A 22788-nucleotide genomic window follows, 5' to 3' on the forward strand; every position below is an offset into this window, starting at 1 on the left:
TTAATTATTAATTACATTAAAATAAAAAAGTAAAATTAAAAAATAAATTATAAACTAAAATTAAAAAATACATTTAATTAGCAAAGTAATTAAAGTAAAAAGAAAATAAATTATAAACTAAAATTAAACTAACGAATACATTTTATTAACAAATAAAATAAAATTTAATTTAATTAAAAATTTAATTAAAAATTACAATTAAATTAAATTAAATTATAAACTAAATTAAAAATAACAATTAAATATAATAATTAAATATAAATAATAATTAAAATTAATTTAATAAACAAATAATGAAATTTACATTTAAAATGTAAATTTACATTACATTTTAAAAAAATAAAATTAAATTAAAATTATACACTAAAATTAAGTTAAGAAATAAATTTAATTTACAAATAAAATAATAAAATAAAATAAAATAAAATAATGTAAAATTAAATTAAATTAAATTAAAATAAATTAAATTAAATTAAATTAAATTAAATTAAATTAAATTAAATTAAATTAAATTAAATTAAATTATTTTTAAAATTAATTAAAATAAATATTAAAAAAGTAAAATTAAACTAAAATAAAATAAATTTAATTATAAACTCAAATCAAATTAACAAATTAATTAATTATTAATTACATTAAAATAAAAAAGTAAAATTAAAAAATAAATTATAAACTAAAATTAAAAAAATACATTTAATTAGCAAAGTAATTAAAGTAAAAAGAAAATAAATTATAAACTAAAATTAAACTAACGAATACATTTTATTAACAAATAAAATAAAATTTAATTTAATTAAAAATTTAATTAAAAATTACAATTAAATTAAATTAAATTATAAACTAAAATTAAAAATAACAATTAAATATAATAATTAAATATAAATAATAATTAAAATTAATTTAATAAACAAATAATGAAATTTACATTTAAAATGTAAATTACATTACATTTTAAAAAAATAAAATTAAATTAAAATTATACACTAAAATTAAGTTAAGAAATAAATTTAATTTACAAATAAAATAATAAAATAAAATAAAATAAAATAATGTAAAATTAAATTAAATTAAATTATAAACCAATTAAATTAACAAACAAATTTAATTAACAAATAAATTGAATTAAACATTTAACAAAGTAAACAGATAGAAAACATATCTTCTCTATTTTCTTCTATGTTTTAGAGATAAACTAGGAACTATAACTTATAATTTGGTGAAATAACTCTGCACTTAAAGCTGCACTAACTAGGGGTAAATAAAAATGATAACAACCCAAAAAAAACAAGTTTAAATGCTGCTTTTTCACCATCTATCATTTACAGTTGTTTACAAAATTCCTAAGCAGGATAAATACGCCACATATTGTCAGTCCTTTCATATGCACCGAGACACATGAAAAAAGACTTCTAAAACCAAATAAATAAACAGAGACCCTGCTGCGAACGAACAATCATTATATAACTCTAAGCCCTGTCATCTCGTTAAATCATTTGCCATCTGCAGCACACTTTTTCAAAGTTCCTCACTTTTTACGGATCCTGTGAGATTTCTTAATTCTGGGACGAAATATTAGAGCGGCTAAGCCCAAGCAACACACATTCTATGACAGGAGCTCCAATTTGCAAGTAGTTCTGCACCAGTAAACAATATCCCATCGTGCCTCTGCATTGCAACTAGCAGATCGATAGCATGAGCCATAATTGCACAAAAAGCAATATTACTCAAATATCAGAGATCAGCAGATTCAGATTTCAGATTTTATTTCTATGCATTCTTTCATTCTATTCTTGATATCGCTATTGCAACATTTTTTGGTGGCATTTTTAAAAAGCTATCGATTGCACCGACTTCAGAACATCCCTTCAGGCATCAAGTACCTGTGGTTCACATTTTTACTGCGCAAGATTAATATAACATTTAATACGCAGAATCACACAGTATTTTCAAGGGAGCAATTTTACCAGTCACACACACACCCCTTCAATATTTCATTGCCTCGCAGTGGATCTCGTGTTTGTTTTCTCTTCTCATCTTAGTATTCAAATGGCAGCATTACACGGCCAACCGATGGTTTCATAGCCTGTTCTCCAGTATATGAGATTGATGCCACTCCCTTACAGAAAAAAAAACACATCATAGGCAGCACGTGTTCTGCTTCTGCCCTGGGCTACTCTGAAATCCCATTCATGCACTTAATTATCCATCACGCCGGAGATTGCAATGTGCCATTTGCAGCCATACAAGCTTGCAGGTTGCTGAACCTGAACAAACATTGTAATGTTGCATGCTACTGCTTTCTACATCTCTCACAAGGACACTGCATGAGGATTTCGATGGATAATTATGCTGCAAAAAAAAACACCTTAGTTTTGTTTTTGTTTCTAGTCCAAATATCTAAAAATTCTTAAAGAGGTAAGGGGTTTAAACACTCACAGTCTGTGAATATAACCAGCTTCTAATGGTAAAAATGCATTTATTAAATTTTTATAGAGCACACTTTATGAAAACAGTCTGCATAAACACAATAGCCCCTTTCACACAGTGATACCGGTAAATATCCGGAAAAATACCGGAACGACTTTACCAGTAAATTCAAAAAAGCGCTGTTCACACAGGCAAGGACGTTACGGAATTTTTCCAGAAAAGACCATTCACACATCCATTCCAAAATACCGAATTCTGACATCGTTAACCAGAAATGAGCTCTAAAAAGCTGCGCTTGTATTTGTAAACATAGAAGTGGTCTGGCTTTTGTTGGTGTTTCATTTTTATTTACAGTTTTTGCATTCATGCAGCTGCTTTGTCCCAGAGACATCCAACGGCAGAACCGCGAACCGCAGCTAAATGTTTACACATTTGACGACATTACAAATTCTGTGGATGGATAAGTATTGGGAACAACTTTGATGAAAATATGGAGGAACACTTTCGGATGTCGAGATTTACATAATATGTATGTATGTGCACCGGCTGCTTCACGTGCACAGGCGTCAAGAAACTAAAGCAGAGCTTGATGAGCGGTTTATCATAAGCATTTTATCCAGAATTTTTTACACAGTTGGCATTAAAAAGGAACATAGAAACGTTATTTGACTAACATCTAGCAGCTAAATGTGTCTGGAAAAATATTCAAAGGCTTTTATTTTCATAAACAGCACGGATGTGAATGCGTCTGAATGTTCTGATTGGCTGGAGTAGACGTCTCACGTCAGCACGTTATAATCATGATTGGCAAATTACTGGTAATGGTACAACTTCTCTTTTCGAAAAATTGCGGGAACAAATTTACCGGTATTTTCAAAAAAAGGCTCGTTCATACATGATCCCTTTCCGGAAAATTGCCGGTAAAGGTCTGTATGTGTGAAAGGGGCTACATTTAAGCACCGACATTCTCTCATTGTACGTGTCATCAGAGGGGGAAAGCCCCGCCCATTAGTGACAATTTCGCCCCTCATTAGCATAGGGCGGTAGTCTTGTTTTTAAATCTGCCACTATGCTGACCCATGGGCATTTGTAGCTCCGCCGTCTTTTGAAAAGGGGGTTGGGAGCACAATCTCATTTGAATTTAAAGCAACAGTCACCAAAATGGCACAATAAGTATAAGCCTACAATGGCACAATAAGCCTAAAAAGGGGCAGTTTCAAAGAGATATGAAATATTATTTGTCGGTTATTTTGAGATTAAAACTTCACATAGACACTATTGGGACATCAGAGACATTTTTGACATCTTGTAAAAAGAGGTATAATAGGTCCCCTTTAAATTAAGAAGCATTTTTCTAGACAAGAAAAACCTACTGTCTTGTTTTTAGGAATAATAAGTCAAAATTAAGTGTTTTTTTTCTTAAAACAAGCAAAAAAAAAAAAACTTCCAGTGGGGTTAGCAATATAATCTTATTTCAAAGCAAATGGTAATTTTTTAATGCTTATCTTATTGGCAGATTATTTTGCTTGTTTTAACTCATTTAATTTTGACATACTATTTCTAAAAAAAGACAATATTTTTTACTTGACTAGTAAACGCTGGGCAGCACAGTGGCACAGTGGGTAACACAATCGTCTCACAGCAAAAAGGTCGCTGATTCGAGCCCCGGCTGGGTCAGTTGGTATTTCTGTGTGGAGTTTGCATGTTCTCCCCGTGTTGCCGTGGGTTTCCTTCAGGTGCTCCAGTTTCCCCCACAGTCCAAAGACATGCGGTATAGGTGAATTGAATAAACTATATTGCCCGTGGGGTATGTGTGTGAATGCAAGAGTGTATGGGTGCTTCCCGGTGTTGGGTTGTGGCTGGAAGGGCCTCCGCTGCGTAAAACATATGCATGATAAGTTGGCGGTTCGTTCTGCTGTGGCGACCCCTGAATAATAAAGGGAGTAAGCCGAAAAGAAAATTAATTAAGAGCAAACGCTACTTGGTTTAAGAATTTTTTGATATTTGAACTAAAAACAAAACACTAAGTAAGTAAATCTTTTTTTTTGCAGCATTGATAGTTTATTGAAATGCTTAATAAAACATGAAGGTGACCTGTTAAATTCACTCTTAGTAAAAGTACTGTGAGAAAACAGAGGTGTGTTTTCAGCCAAGGATATGCACCACCTCTGGCAGCAGTTTACTGTACGTCTGCCAGCCATTGATTTTGAGTTAGAGTTGTTAGTACACTGCATAGTGAACGATGTGAGATTCGGTGCAGTTCCCTTGAGCTACATCTCTTTGCCTGATATAAACTTGGCAATATTGATATTTCCCTTAAGGAAAGTATACCATGCAGAGAAACTTGTATAATTTTTTTTCTGCACTATAATAAAGGGGATTACAAATAAAATCTAAGCTTCTGCTGAGACAGGAACGAAAAAAATATATAAATATTTTAAAGAGACAGTTCAATGAAAAACAATGCCTGGTTACTCGTGACTGTGTTATTTCAGAAGACTTGAATGAAACTGATAAATTTTTAATGAAATGTTTGTACCTTTTGATGTGCAAACGTGTTTGATTAGGGAATGGATAGGAAGAATTAGGGCCCTATGAAATGAGTTATATTTGCAAATTCCATACAGTGTTTTTCCAAATATTTTTTTCTTCTTTTTTATATGGATTCCATTTTGTTTTGGTTTTCTTTTGTTCAGAAATGATTTAAATATATGTTTGGTCATTTATTGAAATCATACAACTTATTCAAAGATCAAAATACATATGCGTTTAACAATACATTAAGAAACTGTTAGGATTGAAACAAGTCATACTTTTTTCCTTTTAAAATGACAATATACTGTATAACAGTATGTTTCTGTCATAAAGTAAACCAGATTTAGATTTTGACAGGTGGTTGTGAAGCTGCTGAGATGTGTACATGACAGGACGATGGCTTTGTATTTTTCCTCATAAAATGGTAAAATGCTTGTGAACATGCAGACTTTATATCTTTTTACAATCTATTTGCAGTTTAATATTCACAGATGCAAGTACGAATCACAATTTGATTAGATACACAGCAGAAATTTAGATTTATTCATCCAAAATCTGTCAAACTCAGTGGCATTTCGCATTATACAGCTACTGTAGTACCATTTTAATGAATGGATTGTGTGATTCTGTTTGGATTTTCTAGATTAAAGAAAAATCGCAAGATGCTGGATATAAAATATGACTAAACAATTCAATAACCTAATTTGTATTCAGATGATAAATAGAAGTTTACCAGTTTTTGGAACAACATGAGAGTGATAAAAAGATGCTGAACTATCCTTTTAATACCACATTGTTCTGATTTCTGCATAAGAGTTCAAATCCTCTAAGTGCCATCTGAAAATTCCTTCTAAAATGAACTCCTGTATTATACTCAATATTTTCACTTGTATGGTCATATTTCCAATTGCCTTTAAAGTGAAATAAATAAGAAGTTGAGATGCTCATTTTAGAAGAAATTTTCAGAAGGCTCTTATAGGTTTGTTCATCTGAAGTATTCATAGAGTCAACTAAAAAATTATACTGCATATTAACAACCACAACTGCTTTAACTGTATTCAGTCTTTACAAAGTCTTCTGAAGATGTCAACTTTGGGTTGATATAAAAAACCGGTCAGATACACTACCTGACAAAAGTCTTGTTGACTATCCAAGTTTTAGGAACAATAAAACCTTGAATTCTAGTTGATCATTTGATATCAGAAGTGGCTTATATGAAAGGCAAAGGCCTCTAGATTACGCTTATTTTACGAAATTTAAATATGATCATGCCTTGATTTTTAATTATTTAATTAAGACAGTAAGGTTTGACTTTGCTTAGACAAAAGTCTTGTCACTTAACGGAAATAATGCACCGTATAGAATATAAAGTCATGTTGCAGTGGAAAAAAAATTTATATTGTGTATGACTCCCATGAGCTTGGAGGACTGCATCCATACATATCTGCAATGACTCAAATAACTTATTAATAAAGTCATCTGGAATGGCAAAGAAAGCATTCTTGCAGGACTCCCATCAAGATTCCTCAGATTCATCTTCAATATCTCCTCCTTCATCTTACCTCATACATGCTCAATAATGTTAATGTCTGGTGACTGAGCTGGCCAATCCTGGAGCACTTTGACCTTCTTTGCTTTCAGGAATTTTGATGTGGAGGCTGCAGTATGAAAAGGAGCGCTATCCTGCAGAAGATTTTCTCTATACTGTGGTTTGTAATGTAATGGGCAGCACAAATATCTTGATACCTCAGGCTGTTGATGTTGCCATCCACTCTACAGATCTCTCGCACGCCCCCATACTGAATGTAACCCCAAACCATGATTTTTCCTTCACCAAACTTAACTGATTTCTGTGAGAATCTTGGGTCCATACGGGTTCCTATAGGTCTTTGCAGTTTTTATGATGATTGGGATGCAGTTCAATTTACCTTCTGCTTCTTTTCCAAACGATCAACTAGAGGTCAAGTTATTATTTGTTGCTCTTAAAACTGGGATCAACGACAAGACTTTTGTTAGGTAGTGTATAATAATCATTATGATCACAAGCTGTAATCACTACCTAACACGTTCATTGTGTCTGCTAAACTGAATACATGATGTTTACTTGTAGCCATGTAACTTGTATAATCTAAGTGCATTACTTCCAAATGAACATTATTTTGACATCTTCATTTCTGACTGCAAACAGAACACCACCTGCACTCTAACACTCCTGTGAAAAAACATTGTGACAAGCACAAATCAATTCACACAAATTTCCAAAAGAAGCTGTGAATATTAGACAACTTCACACAAAAGCCCTGCATCATCTGAAATTTGTACACAAATACCACAGCTTCTTTAGTAGCCAATTCAGCCTTTGCTACGATTGCCAGTTTGCTGCGGTCAGCACAAAGCCACAAGCTGACGTGGCAAAGTGCTTCATGACATGAAGGCCAGAAGTCGGCTGCAGCAAGAAATGCCGGTCTTTAACTCTCCACACACAGCATTGTGCAGAAACAATGAATACTAAATGCAGCCTCTTTCCATGGCGAAACACAACACAGATCTTTGGCTGAAGTTTCACTGCTTGTAACACTTCCATATTGGAAAAATCACAGTGTGTGCTTGCAAACGGTCAGAAGCTATAATGGCACCAGCCTATGAAGAAAAATAAAATATGGAGAAGCTCGGAAACAGATTGTCAGTGCAGAGCTGCAAGTGTAGAAATGTTCTGTTATGACTTGGCGATCTCCCTGTCAGAGCCACTGACTGGTGCAAGAAAGACCAGCCAAGCTAAACACATGCTGCTTTGACCTTTGATTTTGCCATTCAGCATTCAGACCCTCTTTTGAAGCAGACAAACTCAAATATGTTTAAAACATAAAGTGGCAACAGAATAAAATAAAAAGACCTGTCTTTTTTGACACGAACGGCGAATACACTTGAATAGAATTTTAGGCAGCCAGTGAACTAAATGTCATTTCTTCTGCAAGAAAAATCCTCCTATTATTTGTTTGTTGAAAACTTTTGATAGAAATACATTGATGTAACATATTTTGTCACACAGCTAAATTTATAAGTGACAACTCTGCCTTTGTGGAAATCTATTGTAAAGTTTCCAGTTTGTTCATGTGCCAAGTAGCAATACTGTAAAAAATGATATGACAAAGTTGTGACAGCATTTATCTTTTATTAGTAAGTTGATCAGTTTTTAACATTCATTAACTTAATGTTGACTGATCGAAGTTGAGATGACTAGAAAAGTTCATTTCTTTCTAGTGTTGTCAACTAGATGGCCAAACACAGTCGTTTCTGTTGAGCATACGAACACAATGGCCAATCAGCAGTGTTTAAGAATGCGCTCAACAGCGCTCAAATGTTAGCGGGAAATGGATGTTTTTAAAATTTTAGTACCGATTGATACCGAAGTCAATACTTTTGACTAGCCTTTAGGGGAATTACCAACCTACGTCACACATGACATCACACGTATTCAATCGTGCGTATCAGTTGCAAAAAGAGACCGGTTGCAATAGCAAACATGTCGTGTTGTGCGGTAGGATGCCAAAATCGAAAGTCCAAAAATAGAAAACTTAAATTTACCGTACACCACACTGCTTTTAATGCCAACCGCAGATGTCTTTGGCTAACAGCCACCAGAAGAGCTGAATGGAGCGAGAACCTAATTAAAAATGCTGGTCTGCAGTTCTCATTTTATACCAGGTGAGTTTATGCTATGCTGAATCATACACATTACTCGTTTTTGATTGCAGCAATGATTTCAGCAAAAACAGTTAAATATGGTGAATTAAACTGCGGACACTGAATGCTAAGAATGAAATGTAAACATGTAAGTTCACATACCCTGACATACAGGTGCTGTTCGCTGTCAGAATGCAGTTGTTTTGCTTGTTCATGATTACCCAGGTCTTGTATAGCTCTGTCTTCTTTCCTTGTCTTTGGTTAGGCAGAACCTCGGTTTTTAGCACTACAAAGTTTTAAATCTGGTAATCATGGAACATTATTTCTTGCATATGACCACACAGAACAAAATTGTAGGCACCCAAAGACTTGTAGCCTTTAGCTTCTCTCTTGTAAAATCACTTGGAGTTTCAATGAGATAGTTGTACATTTTTGTGGATGGATGCTTGGCCATTTCATATTATCCAATATTCATTGGGAGGGTGCTATGGCAAATCGACCTGTCAGACGAATGCCGCTTACTTTAACATTAATTTTGCAGAATAACTGGGCTTATCACTGGGTGACAAGCTGTTATAATACACTGAAAGCATTATGTAAATAATATATATAATCAATATAACTCATTTCTAAGACAACAACAAACTCTGTACGGCATCAGATGTCATTTCCTCACTGTAAATGTTAGCACTCCCGGGTTTTTTCTGCAACCTCGATGCGCGTGCATCCTGAATGTTTACAAACCGGTAATTCGCCTATTTGATTTGACAAAAACAATTGACAACTACATTTCCTTGCAGTCTATAAAGCACTTCTTTTCAACAAGCTTTGCGCTAGCGCTCCTGTGGCATCTGTCATTGCTAGGCAACCATCATCCGTTCTCTCAGAGGATTACAAACGCACAAACCATTGCTGTAGCTCTGAAACAAGCCGAATAATTGGATAAAATTAAGGAGTCAGAAGTGGTTAGCACTGTCGCCTCACAGCAAGAAGGGCACTGGTTCGAGTCCCGGCTGGGCCAGTTGGCATTTTTGTGTGGCGTTTGCATGTTCTGGAGTTCTAGACTTTAAAAAATGGCTATAGTGTGCGAGTGTGTGAATGCAAGAGTGTATGTTTGCCAGTACTGGGTTGCGGCTGGAAGGGCATCCACTGCGTACAACATATGCCAGAATAGTTGGTGGTTCATTACGTTGTGAAATGTCCGGGTCAGCTGTGTTTGTCTGATATAATTAGTCCACCATTATTACTGAAAATGTCTGGGTCAACTGTGTTTGTCTGAGGAAATTAGTCCACCGTTATTACTGAAATGTGTATATTCCTTACAAAAAATTAAGCTGATTGGTTAGGTCTAGTCACATGATTCATAGTGCGCTTGCGGAATTCTGAAAATTTGAGAAAGTTGGAAAACATGAGCAAATCATGCCCTATTTCCAAGCACAGGATGTGCCTCCATTAGATATAACAAACTGGCACATACAAAAGATGTGATAACATTGAAAATAATGCTGTAGACATTGATCATTGCTCAAAAGTGCATTGATTGATGTTTATGTGTGAATAATAGCCTAAATTAATATATGGTGATAATAAGATAAAGATTCATAAGATTTGGATTAAACCAATTGAATCTTATCCACTGATTTTTTTGGTATCTTAACAATTTTTTATGTGAACAGGCATTCGGTAAAGAGATTTGATTAAAACATCTTCACTGTGCTCTGAAGATAAATTCTGAATTCTGAAGATAAATTTCTTTGGAATGTCGCTGAACAAATAATGACATTTAATTCTGAGGTGAACTAACCCTTTAAAACCATAGTTCATTGCATCATAAAGACGTGAGAAGATCAGAGCGGATGATCTTTTCAAATCCACATGAACTACTCTGGGTTTAATGCCAAAAGGAGAATGAAAAAAGACAAATATAATGACTTCTGGAGTCCTGACTACAATACATTTGCATGCTTCATTCTGATTTCATGGGATGTGAAGCCATCATCCTCACTCTCTTAGAGTACTAAACAGTCCTTCAAATTAGAAGGGACAATCAAGACCAAGATTGGACATTGTGATTTTCACAAATCCTTATCATTTGAAGTACCCTTGGCTTCACAGTTAAAATAAAAAATGATAAAAATTAAATAAAAAGTGTAAAAAGCAGACCACTTCATTTAACTGTAGGAAGACTGTTAAAATAAAATGATGCAGTCAAGTTCTAAGTATTGCATGTCAAAAGCATGCTTTACACTGCTTGCCATCTTTTCTCATTCTCTTCTGGCGTTTAACCCAGAGTCCTTCAAACCATGAGCATTTGAGAAGATGAGCGAGGATGATCTGCTGAAATCCTCCTGAATTGAGAGGGTTCAGTACTAAAGTAGACTGAGGATAAAGGAATAGTCGTTTGACATTACAGACAATCTCTGTGAAGAATGCACTCTCCATAATTTGCTATCAATATCTCAAATATGGATTTGTGACTATGCTTGTTATATCAGTTCACACACTATTTTGCAGAATAAGCTGATAGTAATAGTTTTCCCAAAAATGATGTCATCATTTATTTACCTTTCGTTTGTTTCAAACCTGTTTGAGTTTTTTTTGGACCACAAAAGAAGATATTCTGAGGAATGTTGTGGAAAAAATATTCATTGACCAGCATAGATTTTTTTTTGTACTATGGAAGTCGATGGCTACTTTTTTCCATCATTCAGATTTAGAATATTTTGTTTTGTTTTAAAAAGAAGAAGAAATACATATAAGCAAAGAGCTTAGAAACACCAAGAGGTGACACTCAATAGAACGTTCCATTGCAACAGCAGCGCCCAGCAACAGCTGTGCGATTCCGCCATTTTGGAGTGAAAGCGATCGGCCATCCACTGGATCTTATTGCTGTCACGATGGCAAGCAGCTGTTTTGTTTTTTATTTATTTATTTTATGAGCATTTATTTATTTATTTATTTTATGAGCATATTATTTTATGATTAAAGCTGATATACAACCTGAAAGATGACAATACAACACTTACAATCAAAGACTGGTGATCATCAGCACTTTTAATGGTTAATTTTACAGATTTGTAAAATTTATTTGAACCATATTTGTTTTCTTGAAAGGGTCACTTTTAGGTGATTACTTTAAATTACTTTAGATTAAATTAATTTAATAGTTTTACGCACTGGCATAATACAAATTAACACTGACATGTTAAATTAAATTAACATGACTTTAAAAATTTGTTGATAACAGATTGACAGTACTTTTTGTTGCAGTATTATGTTATAATAGTACATATAATTTTTTTTCCAGTGTTGTCTGTTAAAGAAATAATAATAAAAAAAAAATTATGTAAAAAGCCATAATTTTTTATTCATGTTTTTAATGCTGTCTTTAAAAATCACAGAGGCCATACAAACTAAATAAAGTAGTTTTTGTTGTGGGGTATACTCATTTTTGTGTCACTCTAATTTGAGTAAAGCTAAAAAATAAAATAGTAATTTATTTTGTTAACCTTACTTTCATGTTACTGTATAAGTGAAAAGGATATTTTAGATACCAGATATAGTAAACTTAGTCTTGTCAACATTTTGCAAAGTTTGCATTGAGATATTGTTTTAAGTGTTACTTTTCAAAGGGGATTTACTTATTTATGCTGAGAGCATATATTACAATATTTGAACTCATATTTAACTCAATATTGTTATTCATACTGTCTAACGTTAGTTATCCGTGCTGCTGTTCTATTGGAATTTTCATTCCAAAATGGCTGCAGTGTGACACTAGCGGCATTTAGTGGCTATTTCCCAAACAGCAAAAGAGTGTCGCCTCTTGGTGATACTATGCTCTTTGATATAAGTTTAGAACCTCCTGAGTGTCACTAAGTGGTAAAGAATTTCATTTTTGGAAGCACTATCTCTTTAAACAGCAATTGCTCTCTTTCTCCTCTAGTGATAAATACAAAGTCCTTAAATCATGAGAATGTGTAAAGATCTTCAATCAAAGTCTGACCATTTGCTTCAGCATTTGGTGTGGTTTGACACAAAATTCTTAACCACGCCCCTTTTTACTGTTAGTTTGTTGTGAGGGAATGATGAGAAAGCCCTACTCAACATTCAGCTTCAGTTGGAAGTACATCATTCATTCATTTTCCTTCGGCTTGGTCCCCTTTATTCATCAGGGGTCGCCACAGCGGAATGAACTGCCAACTTATCCAGCATATTTTTTTCACAGCGGATGCCCTTCCAACTGCAACCCAGTACTGGGAAACACCCATACACTCTCACATTCACACACATACACTACAGACAATTTATCTTACCCAATTCACCTACTGCACATGTCTTTGGACTTTGGGGGAAACCGGAGCACCCGAAAGAAACCCACGCGAACACAGAGGACATGCAAACTGCACAGAGAAATGCCAACTGACCGGGGGCTTGCACCAGCTACCTTCTTGCTATGAGGCGACAGTGTTAACCACTGAGCAACCATGTCGCCTGGAAGTACATCATCATGATGAAATAAAACTCTCAGAAACTTCCAGTTCACATGAACTTTAAGGGTCCTGACACACCAAGTGGACAGCAGTGAGAAAACCTGACTGTGAAGTCGCATTGGGTTTGCGCACTGGATTCGGGCTAAAAATGTTTTGCTTGAATACAGAATAAAGACTACATAGCCAGCTAGCTGGTACGAACAAAACGCACAAAAAATAACCCCAAATGACCATCCCTCATGACCTAAGATGCTGAATAACACAGATAGAGCTTTCTGACATATGTTTCTCTCAGCCAGTTCATAACTAGGCATGGGCTGGTATATAATTCTGACAAGAATAACCTTGGATAAGAATATCACGGTATCACAGTATTGTGATTAATTCTCTAAAATATATTATTTTTAAACGTTTGGGTTAAAAAACGAAAACTTTTTTCCTCTTTTATTGACTTCTGCTGTTTTCATTAGTTTCAAAAACACAGATTTCTATACATTTTAAAATGGCATCTTTGGATATCTTTTCTGCTGGAGATACTAATGAAAAATCTTACATATACCGTAGGAATGATATAACAGAAACATTTGGCGGTTTTAAAACCTTTACTCTTCCAAACTGCAGTATACCTTGAAAACAGTTATCATCCCATGCCTAAACTACTCCAAAATAGTAAAAAAAAGTAAAAATAAATAAAAATAAATAAGTAAAAAAACAAAACAAGTAAAACTGCAGAATATCTGGATTGGCTGTTTCCACATTCTTCCTCGGTAAATCCAAAGTCATTCAAACTATGAGGATGTTCGAAGATTGGAGAGAAGGATGTTCTAAAATCCTTGTGAACTGAAGGACTCTGGGTTCATTAGTGCTGAAGCAGGGCGAGGAAAAAGGAAGAGCGCTTGAAATTACAGGCAATCCCAATGAGCATTGCATTTAAGATACAGTATATTGCCATGACTGTGAATTTGCCTCTTGTGGCATGCCAGTTCACAACTCCCATCAGTTTTTCTGCAGAATGCATTAAGCTCCAGAGTGCCTGGAGTGGTCTTTTTTGCTCATTCTCCTTAAACCCAAAGTCCTTCAAATCGTGAGCATGGTAGAAAATCAGAACTGATGATCTTCACTAATCCTCAATATTTAGAGGACTTCGAGTTCAATACCGAAAAAGATAAAAAGATGACTTTACACCACAGACATCCACTGTCAATAATATAACAACTTTGTGACTAAAAATAGCACAAGCACTCTATCACCTTCTACTAAATGGTCTCACTGTGATGAGGAACCGTTCCAGTTGTGTTTCCTTATAATATAGACATTCTCTGCTCAGATTAACAGCATGATTTTGAACTATCCTCCATCATACATATAACAGGAACCCTTGTGTGCAGTTGGGGATGTTTTCATCCATTCTGGGATGATTTTGAGTCTTAGGGCTCTATTTTAACGATCAGGAAGGATTAAGGGTGTGTCCGAATCCACTTTTGCTAATTTAAGGATAGAAAAAATACGCTCTGCGCCCTGGCCCATGGTCTAACAGGGTTGTGCTTATTCTCTTAATGAGTTATGGGTGTGTTTTGAGCATAACGTGCATTAAACCAATCAGAGTCTTATCTCCCATTGCCTTTAAGAGTCAGTTGGGTCATGCATGGTGCATTTGCTATTTACATGGCAGATTTTGTAAGTAAAAAAACTGAATGCTTCACTAGCGAGAAAACAGTTAAACAGACCATCTGCAGCACGAGGATAAAGAACGAGCCTCCTCCATTTTGCCTTTTTACTTTACTTTTACTCTTTACTTTACTCCTTTACTTTTGTGGATAAGGAAACGGGGGAAACTCACTCTGCTGAAGACATCCATTAGCCTACATATTTAATTTTGTTTGTTAACTGCAAAGATTTGTTTCAAAACTATTTCTAAATTCAGTTCTAATATCCAGCAAACGAATAAATGAGCAAAAATAACGAAGTGTGGTCAAAAAACCGAGCTATATCCAAACACACGTCCTATTTGTATGCCCCATATGGTGATGTACATGTCTCCAAAGCCCGACAGGTGAACAAATCTAAACTTGTTTTTATTAAAACAAATATAAATATGCATATAATAAATAATACCGCTAATAATAATAACATCATACAAATACAAATTATCATTAATAAACAGAAAAAAGTCCCCCTGCATGAAGGCATGAGGTAGTGGTATTTATATTTATGTAGAAAATAATAATTTTTGTAAAATTTTAATCCTTAAATATTTTCATGTGTAAAGATATTTGTGCATTGTTGTACATCCTGTGTGTATTAAGCAATGTGTAACCCTTTGGACCATATAGGCGCATAACTAACGCGCTCTGCACTGAACTTTAGACCCACAGTCTATTGCAGTTTCTCAAAAAAGCAATCCACCAACAATGCGCCTTAACACCTTAAAACCTTCTTTTTAGACTGGAACACCCATGAGTCCACAGAGTGGCACAAATGGATTTGCTATTTAAAGAACTTGACGATGTTGAAATTAGAGTTGCGCTGGTCTGAATATTGCAACAAATCGCACCAAACACATCTTGCGCCTTATTACGTTAGGTGTATAATTGGGCCCTTAATGTTTTGATTGCAAAGCCATGACACTTAATGAGCCAACTGATGATCAACAGTAAACATCACAAATTTTAGTTCTTCCCAACAGGGAAAACCAACAAAAATCAAGATTGGATGATTATACTGATTGGCAGAAAAAAATAATTCTTACGAGCTGAAAATCAGAAGTTGCCCCTTCCCTACAAGAATGGGCAGTAGAACTTGCTAGAGCGGCTGCATTTGAAAAAAAAAAAGTCATATAAGCAAATGTACAAGCTAAACCTTTACTATAAAAAATAGTCCAAGTACTTAACCTGTTTGGAAATGGAACAGTAATAAATGCGTGAGAAATATACCAATTGTGACAGTGTAAATGTGATATATTATTGACTGAATTTACCTATTCGTTTTTTTATTGCATTTTAATTTAATTTTCTCTTCATTATATAAAATAGAGGCTTTAACTGTATTTATTGACAGCCAAGCTGGGACCTTAAAGTCATAGTTAGAGATTAGTTTGGGTTGTGTTTGTTAATAGGGTAAAGTGTTGATTCCTTACAAAGTTGTATTCTGTATTCCATTCTGAAATCTGCCTGAGAATCAATAAAACTGTTAATCACTAAGACTGCATGATTATGTGGTGTCATGTCTTTGCAATCAAAAAATGTCATTACAATGGAAGTTAATGGGGCAAAAACAGCCCCCAACATAAAAAGTATTGTTCAAGTCAATTTCAACAATACACAAGGGTAAAATAATTTCCCAACCCATATCTTTCCTGTGCTTTATTCAAAATTAATAAAAAAGAAATGTCAAAAGAGACCTAAAAACTGTAACGCAATCATCCTCGATACTGCGTGTACTTCTTAGTTTACCAACAGTACGCCATCTAAAACTCTTGCGTCATTCAAGTTTCAATGGATGTAATGTGCATATATTGTAATACTTATTTTGCAGCACCACAGTGGAGAAAGGAATTGTAACTGTGCCAACAAGGACTGTTCAGCCCAATGGTTCAGCCTGAAGAATGAGCACATTATGAACAGAATTGTTTTGACATTCAAGCAGGCACAGATATGTCAGGCATATGCAAAAAGCAAATAGCAAGTGGGAAATAAAAATGAATTGCTAATGTTACACCACAGAGCTCAGTCACTGTAGAGCAAAGAACAAAATTAAATTATATCTTGCCTGATCTAAGGAACTGTAAAGCACAGATCCATTATTCTACTTCACACAATCTGCACTGCCTACAATAAAGGTGAAGGTGAAAGCCAAACTTTCTGCCTTTGCAACTTTTCTGCGTTGAATTACAACACAATGTATTGACAAAATGTGGAAGTGTACGTAAAGTGCAACTAACATCACTGACTTTTTTAAAGGTTACCTCTTTGAGGAGTACTATAGCAGAATAAAGAATGAATTCAGAGCATAAACTATAAAAATGAGAAATGGTGAGATGCGTTATTGAGATTTCATTACAAGGGATAATGTGACAACTGTATGTTCACACACAGCTATAATCCAAATCCAACTGTGGCTTAACGGAGAGGAGAAAAAAATAATGGCCACATGTCTTGGGGAGAAATTTATGTTCCTGACTCATCTAAACACTCATGTAAATTTCCATAAATATGCCAGATAAACACTTATCTCCTGCAATGAATCCTCTTGGAAATCCTAACACTCTGCAACAAGCCAGCAAATCCATCATGTAGTGTGGCACCAAAAGCCATGTGAGCTCTTGATTGTCAACATAATAAACTAATAGCAGATTAGAACACTTAGGGCTCCTTCTTCAGCATTATGATGTAACACTGTATGACATCTGGAAAAATATGGGGTGGGGGGTTTGTGGGGGGATTCCAAATAGCATTCTAAGAAACGAATATTATTCCAAATTTAAATATTATTATAATACATGTAACTTAAATATATTAAAAGCTGAATTTTTTTTGAGTGAAGCCAATGAATGCTTGTTATTTCAATCAACAGTAGTTTGTCTCCCAAATCCTACATTTAATTCGCTAAAACAAGCTGAAAAACATGTTTCTGTAAGCAATTCTCTTAATTAAATCTAACTTTTTCTTATTTAAGAATGCATGCTGTAAAAAAAGGAAAGAAGGGTTATACTATATGTCTGTTATTCTGAACCTGATTACTGTTAATACTTTACATACATGCTCAAATACTCGTTCTTCAGTTCACAGATAAGAAAACCTTCATGGTTTCATTTTGTTTTCTAGGCCAGATCACTTTAGGATGTTTCAAACGACACTTAGCCCTGCCCCTGGGTTAAAGGTGCAGTAAGTGATCTGCCATAATGCTAACCGGTTAGTATAATATCTTTAAAACACAGTCCCTCCCCTGCTGTCCAAAGCCACGCCACCTTAAAGATGACAGCAGACAACCCACTAGTTCATGTCATTCGCCAGTAGGCATGGGCCAGTATAAGATTCTGACGGTATGATAACCTTGGATAAACATATTAAGGTGTCACGTTATTTAATTTAAAAAATGAAAACAATATATTTTATTTTTTGAAAGATTTATGATAATTTGAAGCAGTCAACATGTCAGGCTTTATAATTCAAATGAATCATTAACTTCTGCTGTCTTCATTTGTTTAAAAAAAAATATTTCTTTACAATTTAAATTGGCATCTTGGCATATCTTTTCTGCTGGAGGTGCCGTTGTCCTAAAAAAAATGTAAATAAAAAATCTTACAAATACCTTAGGAATGGTGTTACAGAAAATTGTGGCAGTTTTAAAACCTTGACTTTTCCAAACCGCGGTATACTGCGAAAACAGTTATCGTGCCATGCCTATTCACCAGTTGGAAAACTTTATAGTGCTTTATAATACTACAGTTCTGAATGAAAAACTGTATTATGTCTAGCACATTTTCAGTTATGTACAGTAGTTAGCAAGCAAAACTTGTCATGATATGCAATATTTCAAGCATACAAGGATTGCTGGTCTCATTGCTTTCTTTCTCATGTGCTTTGTCCTAAAGTGACTACTGTATGCTGTTGGCTGGCGGGGTGCAGGAATTACACTTATTACTGAGCCATACTGACATGCTATTTCAGACCGAATATTTAATGTAGCATTGTAAACAATATAGGGAGCACGTCACAGGTTGTCATTGTTCAAAAATTAACCAATGTGAATATAAAACCAACTTCACCTCAGTGAAGCAGGCTAGGCAGAATAGCACTATTTATTTATGTTTTGTTGTTAAACTAAATAAAAATCTACATTATTGATGCTGTAAAGGGTCCCTTATGAAATTGAAAACAGTCACATCAATCTTTCGCCGGAAGATTTTAGTGGCTGAACAACCCTTTTGTTCATATAACCCATTTGAAAACAACACAATCTACATCAGCTTTACGTGACTAAAATAGTTTTAAAGCATAACATACCTGTCTAAAATAAATACTTCAGCCATGGTGTCATCCTTCTTCCAGTGTGGTAAAGTAACTCCAATATTGATTGAGAATTAAATTAAAAAAAGGTTTTGATTCAGCATTTGATTTTACAGCCGTGACTGTCTTGTGTGCACATGAACGAGCAGCGCAAATAGCAAATCTGGGTGAACAGAGATGTGCAGTTGTACAAATCTAGATTTGTTGACAGACAGTTTGGGCTACTTATCAGAATTATGGGAATCATCTGGCCGACAATATTAAATTGGATGAACATTTTTTGGATTTTATGCCTTACCCAGAATATAAAAATACATATAAATGCATTTAGTTCATTTACTTCAATCTTTACTATTGGAATGTAAAGAGAGTTTTAATCAGCCCAACAAAAAATGTTTGGATGTCAAGACAATCACCTATTGTATCTTTAATGCATTTTTAAACCAGGGATAGCCTAAGAGAATTTTGCGTTTTGCGTACTTTATCTACAAGCAAGCCAATCAGAGCTTGCCTCATTAAATATTCATGAGCTTCAGACAGTTCTTAGAACTTTCACGTGCTGTTGTTTAGTCTCCACACCTGAGGGAAAGGGTTAAACGTCAAACGCGAAGTCTAACGTGCAAGCTGAAATAATGAAGAGACTGTACAGTTGATGTATGTTTTAAGACTAAATCTACTTGGCAGAATTTCCACGGATGGGAACGACGCTGTTAAAATAAATCGTTTGCTGCTTTTGTCCAATCAACGTTATCTAGCTTACAACCAAGCAAATCGGCACGTTAACCAGTGCTTACAAACGTACAGTCTGAAATCTCTAAATCTGACAAGCCAGGATTAATTACAAACCACAGATAAAGTATGAACAACACCACCATGAAACACAGAATAAGATAACCCAGTATTACGTTTAGAGAATGACGCCTGGTGGACAATTTCAAGTGTCTAAAGCCCATTTCAGTCCTGTCAAAACTGAACGCTGTCGACATGGGGTGTGTGTCCATGCGAGCAGCTGCCTACCTAGGCAGCATCTTGATCGGTGTATCAATCAAAAATGCTTTAAACGCATATTTCTCTCAGGCTGTGAACGTGAGATACTGAGCTCCCTATAAATATATTCACTTTAATAGAGAAAGGCATTTAAAAAAAACGCACCTCTTGACATTTGAGTGCTGGTATTTACACCCAAACCCGTCCCGCTAACCAAGTCTGTTTATTGTCATCGAGACCCACAATTAAAACTCCCGATCATAACTAGTCTTTTAAAGAACACCATGTATACAACAACAAGCCTGCTTAGATATTCCATTCATGCACAGTCCAAACGTGAAACGAAAAAAGCAGTGACAGCTCCGCAAAAAAGTGGGACTCTTACTTTTCTTGGATCACATTCTCCTTAATGGCACCCAGCGTGGGGTGACTGTTGCCCTGTTGTTGCAGTCTGCAGGTGGCCAGGTGCCTCTGGTGCTGATCCTTCAAGCACGCGTTTTCTTGACAAAGATCACACACTTGCTGTTCGAGCTCTTCAATCCTATTCTTCTGCTTCTCCAGCAACTCCTGTTGGGTTTCGATGATTTTATTCAGCTCTTTCAGGTACTCCGCCGCCTTGCTGGGGTTTTCGGTCGGGTTTTCCATGTCGATGTAGGCGAAATGCCCGTCCATGGGGCAAATTTGATCCGCTGAGCTGGGTTTACAGCCGCTCCGCCATTGTTTATGTTTGCTGGTACTGCTGACTGCTGTCGGCGCTCAGCACTGAGTACTGAAGTTGCGCTCGAGCGCTCGTCCGCTGCAGCGCGCCGTCCAGAGGCTCTGCGCTGCGCCACAATAACTAACCCGCTCCGTGGATGCTAAATCCGTTTAACCCTTCAGTGGGAGGACTGTGAAGGTAAGCAGTGTTTACTGCGCTAGTAGTGAGTAGCGTGCTACATGTTTTGCCAGTTAAAAGCTTTGTTTGCTTTATTTTGGGTAAATTAGACAAGTATTTATGATCAAGAATGTCTTCCAGCTGCTGAAATAAAACAGCAGTGGTTTGTTGAGTTTAGGAGCCCTAACTGGTGTGGCCAAGTTGTTCTCCCCATTCAACCAGTTAAAATATCTTCCCCTTTTAAAATTAGCTATGTTATAAGACAAATAATAATAATATAATACATTATAAATATATAGTAGTTAAATCATGGTAACCACAGATTAGCCATGGTTTTGCTAATTTATAGTGTAACCATGGCATTTGTAGTACAACTGTGGTTTTATACAGTATATATTGTAGTTAAATCATGGTAACCACAGATTAAACGTGGTTTTCCTAATCTATAGTTTAACCATGGCATTTGTAGTACAACTGTGGCTGTATTTATATTGTACTTAATATATATCGTATTAAGTCATGGTAACCACAGATTAACCATGGTTTTGCTAATCTATAGTTTAACCATGTTTCCCTGTGTTGGTTTGCGGCTGAAAGGGCATCCGCTGTGTAAAAAAATATGCTGAATAAATTGGCGGTTCATTCCGCTTTGGCAACCCCTGATTAATAAAAGGACTAAACCGAAAAGAAAATGAATGAATGAATGAATGAATGAATAGTTTAACCATGGCATTTTTTGTACAATCAATGTGATAAAAATTACTCAGTTTTTACTACAATCAAACCATAGTTTATTTTTGTAAGGGTTAAATGGTTTAGTATGAAATGATCTCTAAACCTGATTAAGCTAATTTGCTGGCAGGTTTTAAGAAATATTCAGAGTATTCTAGCTTGTCAGGCTGAAAGAACGATTTAAACCATTTCAGACTGATTGAGGGATATTGTACTGAACAAATCATAATTAATATGACACCAGAGGGATCTCATGAGTCCAAATTGCTTCATCTCAGCGGTTTCAACAGGTGTACAACACACAGTATCCAAAGCACTGTTTTTACAGAATAAGGAAGGTTAAAAGGTAGTTATATTTTCATACTACACCTAATTTCCACTGGTACACAGAGAGTTAAATCATGTTTTTCACTGTAGCTTTTCCCAGTTGTAGCTTATTAGCAATTTTATGCATGCTTTTGCTAGTCATCTTCGGATTATCATTTAGTGATCAATTCATTGAATATTTTGTATGTATTGAGCCATATTGATTCATTTTAAGTAAATAAAAGTATTATCAATATATCTGGATTATCCTATTACATTTAACGGAAATAGCATTAAAATATTACTGTATACTTACACCAACAGCCCCCTGTGTCTCAGTCTTACTGAGTGCCCTCTTGTGGTTGTCCCCTGCAATAACAAAAAGGAATTGACGATTTAAGATGGATTTTTCTGCCAGTTGGTGCAATGGAATAAGGAAGCCAAAACTTGATTTATTTATTTCAGTTTGTTGTGCTGATTGTGTTGTATAACTCACTGTGTACGTGGTTAAATATTGCTTAGGATTAAGAAACAGTTACATGCCATCGTCGCTGTTTCAAATGACAATGAAAAATTGCATTTGTCACATAAAAGAAAGAAACGACTTGGGATCTAATTATAGCACATGTCCAACAGAATGCATAGCATAGGCAAGCTGCCAAAAAAAGAAGGAAAAAAAAGTGATTAGGGGAAGTGTTTATCTTCCCAATTGTCTTGACAGTCAGTGCTGAGGCATATGCTG

The 22788-nt window shown here is 35.0% G+C and overlaps 1 protein-coding gene across 1 annotated transcript in view; it reads right to left on the reverse strand.

The window, feature by feature from the left end:
* iqsec1b (IQ motif and Sec7 domain ArfGEF 1b) overlaps nucleotides 1-20942 on the reverse strand; it is a 359306-nt gene extending 338364 nt beyond the window's left edge. Inside the window, 1 exon segment of the mRNA XM_056468517.1 lies at nucleotides 20520-20942. Within this exon segment, the coding sequence (XP_056324492.1) occupies nucleotides 20520-20806 (287 nt within the window). The 5' untranslated portion in view covers nucleotides 20807-20942.
* Between the last annotated feature and the right edge of the window lie 1846 nt (nucleotides 20943-22788).

The sequence above is a fragment of the Danio aesculapii genome, chromosome 11, assembly GCF_903798145.1.
Source record: "Danio aesculapii chromosome 11, fDanAes4.1, whole genome shotgun sequence".
NCBI classification, from domain to species: Eukaryota; Metazoa; Chordata; class Actinopteri; order Cypriniformes; family Danionidae; genus Danio; species Danio aesculapii.